Genomic DNA, 6,002 nt, shown 5'->3' with positions numbered 1-6,002 from the left:
TGGCACTTTTTAAAAGGGAAATAAGCAGGCTTTCCAACGGTATAAGATGTATTGCCAAGAAGCATTGTTACAACAAAGAAATAATCTACCAAACACAAATTTCCTTACTTTTTGTGCTCTGTTTATATATATCCTATATATATATATATATAGGATATATATAAAATCTAAATCAGAGATGGAATGAAAATCATGCACTGGACAAATACAAGCATGCATTTACATAATGAGACCTGAAATCTTCACCAGTACATTTTTAAATGGTAGATGATGCACCTCTAGCGCCAAACGCCCCTCGAAAACTTCCCTGCACACCCGACTACACATTCTCGTACAAACGACACAGAGCCCAGCTGTTGTTTTATGGAGCGCTGCAACAGTTACATATGTTGCTACATGTACAGTGGAGTAAGCGGTATGAACATTTGTCCCACTAGCAGGCCGGTGTTGTGTGAAACCATCGTGTGTTGCTGTGTTATATAAAGGCATGGGGGGCTCTTTTTATGATCTGCGGTCTATGGTGAGATAGCTGTACATGGTCCCTTGTTTGTTTTTACATTTATTTTTTTTTTGTCTTTTGAAAGAGAGGTCCGTGTTGGCAAGGTTCCTCCAATGAGCATCCTTTGCGGCAGTATTCCAGAGAAAAACACAGAGATAGAAGAGTTTAGAGTGCTGCGTGAAATGCTCTCCGGAAAATTAACAGATATTTGTATATTTGGGATATCCTCTCCACTTGGCCTCGGGTGACAGTTCTTTGTCATATCTGATTTGTCCACTTTACTCCCTTTCCATGTAAAAAGTGCCTCTGTTAGACTTTGTATCAGTTCCTCACACTCCCCGTGCTGGATATAGTTCTTGTTGTATGGTTGGTTTTGGTTGCATAACACGCACTTTGATGCTTCACCCGGGTCTGCTCAGCAAGTGAAGTCTTCAAAGTTGGCCTGGCCCGGGTGATGAGGTAGCATGTTGCCAGGATACGTTGATGGTGTACGCAGGTTCTCGCAAGGAGCCTGAGGGAGAAATGAGGAGAGAGAAAGAGAAAGAGAGGGAAAAAAAAGGCAAGTAAGGAAAAGCAGAGGGGAGGATGAAGATAGAGGAGAGGAATGATCATCAGGAGAGGAAGTGTTGAGATAGAGGGGAGGCAAACAAGCAGAGGGGGAGTCATCACACTGAGAGTAAAACAGAAAATAAAATGCATTTGAGAAAACCTTAAAGTCATAAACTCCCTGATAAACATGACAAGAGCAACGAGCTGGGACAGAGAGAATATAGCTCCCTAAGAAATACTCTGGAGTAAAAAAACAGAAGAAGATGAAAACACTAAAGATGGATGGAAAGACTACCACGTAAAGCAGGAGAGCAGTGTAGAGGAGGAGCACAACTCTACCTTTCTTTCTCGGGGCTCAGACTTACAATTAAAGCGAACTGGCTTCATTTACAGTTGGAAATAAGTGAGCTGTCACACCTTTCAAAGCTCTAATTCCAGCCTGTCCCTGCATGTCCCGTCCACCAGCTTTGATTTAATTCAAGCCACTTTCCGCTCTCCTATTTCTCTCTCGATTTCTTCTCCTTCTCTACTCAATCACCTTTTTACTCCCTTTCCTGTCTCTCAAGTCCTTCCCTCCCTAGCTTCCTCCATCTCTATCTCTTCACTAACCCTTCCTTACCGTTTCGCCCTCCTTCACTCGGCTGCACTTGAGACCAGAGAAGAAAAAGAACAAATAAATGGAGTCTGACACAGCTAAAGTGTTTAGAAGCAGCCTACTGACATGGCGTTTCACATCATCCAGAATCAGCACAGTTCCCCGGTCATTGTTGTTGCGGCCTTTGTGTTTCTTCTTCACGCATCGGCACAGCTTGTGCTTGATCACCTGCAAAAAGACGAGGACAGCCATTACTGACCTTTTGGGATCAAAACACAATATTCAGAAACGTGCTTTGTTGCTTTTGGCCTTTTCATTGTTCAAGCCCACACGCTTTGGATCTTTAAGGATCGTGCAAAGTCAAATTCAAGAGGGATTGATTTTATGCATCTAAAAATAAGTTTCCTCCTCGATGCTGCACACGAGCAGGTAAAACAATCAGACGCACAAAAAATCTTTCTGCATGGAAGTAGCAACATATAATTACTCTAATGAGAACAGACAAAGACATCCTGACTAATCTCAAATATAATACATCCAAAATGTCAATGTATTCAGAGTCTCTGCTGCTGAGATGTGTGTGTGTGTGTGTCGCACAGTAAGGACCGTAAGGAGGGACATAGCGTTCGCCACTCTCGCTAAAACATGTCCTTGTGCAGATTGGAAAAACTCCCCTTTGTGAGCAAGTAATCGCAGTAACACTGGAGCAGTACACAATACATCAAACCGGATGTGAGTGAGAGGCTCCCGATGATGATGGGAGATATTTTACCTCATATAGGTAGTCAAAGAGTTCAAGGATAGTGAGGATGCTGGCTCCGATGAAGAGACCCATCTGACCTCCAATATCACCTGGAAAGACGAATACGAAAGCACAAAATGTACCTTAACACTAAACAGACAGGAATGTCAAACAGCTTTGAAATGTACTTGTCATCTTTCTTTCTTAAGGTCTGAAAGATGACAAATGTGACAGAAAACGTAGATGTTTGGAAAAAAAAAGTTGAAAAGCCATGATAGATTAAAGAAACAGTTCTGTGTGTCTTCTGGGACCTGAACAAGTATAATGAAAATGCAAGCGCTTGCATTACTGTCACTTTAGATAAAGGGCATCTGTCATGTTGCATACTGCATATTATCTATTCCCATGAAAACACTTGACAGCTATTTCCTTACCCAGAAGGCCTGCCAATTCGTAGGCTTTCTTTTGTTCGATGGTTTCGTAGTTCAGTGCTTCAAAGAAGATATCCAGAACCAGAATGTTATCGCTGGAAACAGAGAGACAAGCACACGGTCTGAAGTCACATATTCAGATGTCTCCATTTATATTCTATACACTTGTTTATCAGAGTCCTCAGGCAGAGAAGATGACAAGTGGGTCTGCCACTTCCTGCAGATAGCAGAAGAGATGCGTCAAGGTAAAGCAAATAATCTGCCGCTATAGCTTATTTCTCCAAGGTGGGTGTAATGACTTTTGATGTCCTGTAATTAAACTTAAAAACCACCAGTACAAGAAAACCCAGGAAGAAAAATAACATGAATAATATATAATAATATATATATTTTCCAGTTGCCTTTAATACACAGGTAGGTTTAATATGTGTTGGCAATTAATATTATTTTCTTCTTTTATTATTTTTAGAGCCACCAGTCCTTGCTGTTCTTAGGTCTCAGCTTCTTGGAGCAGACAGATCCTTGTTATCGGTCTTTCCAAGATGAAGTCGAATTGTGCGTGCGAGACCTAGTGCATCAGGTTTGGTCTCCAGTACTCTGCCCATTAAGGAGCCTCGTGGTGCAGTGGAATCAGCCACTAGAACAATGTCACCTGGCGGGAGCGAAGCTTCTTTTTACCTTCAACCACCGTTGTTGTTCTTGGATTAGAGGCAAAAGTATTTCTGTGTCCACCGCTTCCAATAGAAATCTGTCATATATTGTCTCCATCTATATGTGATGTACTCTTTTGCAAAGAGTGCTAAGTAAGATGGACCTGGAAGTGAGTGTTTGGATTGGATCATCGGAAATCTTGGTAAGAGGTTGATCATTTAAAATTCCTTCAATTTCACAGATTTAAGTTTGCGATATTTAATCGTCCCGAACACGTTGTTTAAAGGTGCTCAATAGCATTTCCTATTGCCTCCACACGGCTTTCAACGCCCTGTTGGGGCCTTTAAGTACCACTTCATCCATCGCTGAAGCAAGCCATTGAGTGCTTCTAGTGGCATTGTCTGATCTGAAAGAGGAAATCTAACCTCATCGACACATAAATCGTCATAATGCATTGATGAAGGAGTCTGGGTCAAGGGTATTTGCAACTTCAAGACGTACTGACCTGCTTGCCATGCAGCATACCTTTTACTTTGTCCTCTCTTGATCTCTATAGGACCGGAGTGGTCTACTCCTGCATTTGTAAATGGAGCTTTGTCTGGTAGAATCCTCTCCAGGCGCAAGTCTGCCATTTTTGATTCTCAAATTCTATCCCTGCTGTCGTTACACTCAACACAGTCTTATTATGATCTGTCTTGCAGCGGAGTAAGATTTGATAATCCAGTAGTTTAATCCAGTAGTAGTTTTTACGAAGGCGAGACAGCACATGATTTATTTCTCCGTGTCTGAGTTGTTCATGGATGCGTCGTAACAATAGTGTGGATACGTGAAGGTCCCTCTGAGAGAATAATCGGATGTTTGGGCTTTTCAGGCACCGCTAGTCTATTCAGGCGACCACTTACTCTCAGAAGTCCATCATCCAGCAGCAGATCCAGTTTGCACAAGTGGCTGCTTCCTTTGACAACCTCTTTATACCAGCTTCTAATACTGATATATATTTCATATTTGAAACGACTGCTCTTTCTGCTTGTACGAGATCCTCAGGACATAAAACACTGTCTGCGAAGGCTTGCTTTTAAGTGTTGCATCTCTCGTTCAATCTTTAGTTTGACAGGATCCTTTTTTAAAGCTGCTCAAAGAACTCTGAATCTCCTTTCTCCTTCATATCCTCTGCAAGAGTGTTGTCAAAACAATAGTTGACAAGAGACCTTGTGCGTTTCAGTGGATTTTTGACATTGACGTTCATTGTGATGTCTTGTTTGATTTCTGGATCATTAGCAGAGATTCCAAGGGAGGTTTTGGCCATTCTCTGTCTGGTTTACAGAGAAACTCTGGTCCCTTGATCCATCTCTGGCAGCTTAAGAAGCGGCCTGCTGTTAGATCTCTAGTCTAGAGGATTCATCTGCATAATTTTCCTTTGAGCTGACACATCTCCATTGTGACACATCAGAAGCATCAATTACAAAAAAAGATCCTGTTTGCCACAAATATTTTGAATCGTTTGGTTTAGTCGTTGATGTACTTAAGCACTGCCACGCTATCGGTCTGAGGAGGGATTTGTCCAGTTAATGCTTTTTCCCCCGCAGCTTTGTGTCAACTCTTGACAGCTGAGACTTCAGCCGTGAGCTCCATTCTGTGACTTGGTATTTGTTTTAATGGTGCCGCTTTAAAACAAATGACATTTTAATGGTTTCCTCTTATGACTTCAACGTGCACTTCTTTGTCGTTGTTTTCCAGTCTTACATATGAAACAGCACCGTAGCCAGTTGGCGTCCTGCGTCCGAAAAAGTGGTGCAGCTGTGCATCGTATTTGACCAAAGCTTGCAGGCTTTATGCACCGATAATTGTGGAAAACAAGGGAGATTATGACCGCTATTTCATTTCATGCTGTGTTAATGTCTAACACTCAGGAATTCAGTGAAAAATAATGGGGATTAGTTTAAAGGCCCAGGGCAAAGACTATTATTTTGATTCCTGAATATCCTCTCTGTGGGCCAAATCAGACTTCACGCCCCACTGGAGTTGAGATCAAAACCGTAACTCCACTTTGTAGTTTCTCTTTTCATTCTTGGTGCACTGCTTTATTACTTAAATTCAAGCCAAGACAAGTGATGATCTGTTTTAAAGGGAGCTCTGGTAAAGCCGGGGGGTAAGTTGAAATGCAAATTACAGCTGATAATGTAGAGATGGAGGTACCAATAAGAAATTAGCACACATCTGCTCGTTTCATGCTAAGTGGGAAATCTACTTTCTGCCCCTGCAGTTTGACTGCACAGACTATATTAAAAGCACATGAAACATCCTTAGTAGTAACACCATGAAAAACAATCATCATACACTTAAGTCCTCGCCCGGTGAGGTAATCTTTTTTGACATACACCCACAGACTCATACAAGTGTGTACAGCACCAGGACCCTGGACCTGGCTCACCTAAAAGTAGCACAGCCTTTATTAATGCTAACTACATCTGTGAATTTTGACAAGTCAAAGCATGAATGTTGCAAATGTGTTTTTTTGTTATTGTTTAAAACTGA

The 6,002-nt window shown here is 41.7% G+C and overlaps 1 protein-coding gene across 3 annotated transcripts in view; it reads right to left on the bottom strand.

Annotated features, from left to right (window-relative positions):
* Positions 1-446: 446 nt before the first annotated feature.
* Positions 447-6,002, bottom strand: part of asic1b (acid-sensing (proton-gated) ion channel 1b) — a 143,166-nt gene continuing 137,610 nt past the window's right edge. For all 3 annotated transcript variants that reach the window (XM_076096848.1, XM_076096846.1, XM_076096847.1), the window contains 4 exons: positions 2,820-2,911; positions 2,416-2,495; positions 1,770-1,871; positions 447-1,010 (listed from right to left, as the gene is read on the bottom strand). In XM_076096848.1, the coding sequence (XP_075952963.1) occupies positions 915-1,010; positions 1,770-1,871; positions 2,416-2,495; positions 2,820-2,911 (370 nt within the window). In that variant the 3' untranslated portion in view covers positions 447-914. The remainder of the gene's footprint in view (positions 1,011-1,769; positions 1,872-2,415; positions 2,496-2,819; positions 2,912-6,002) is intronic.

Source organism: Anarhichas minor, unplaced genomic scaffold, assembly GCF_050575085.1.
Source record: "Anarhichas minor isolate MPS153535 unplaced genomic scaffold, ASM5057508v1 ptg000023l, whole genome shotgun sequence".
In the NCBI taxonomy this organism is placed as follows: Eukaryota; Metazoa; Chordata; class Actinopteri; order Perciformes; family Anarhichadidae; genus Anarhichas; species Anarhichas minor.
The sequence above is the reverse complement of the archived record's forward strand: the minus strand, read 5'-3'. Positions and strand labels throughout refer to the sequence as shown.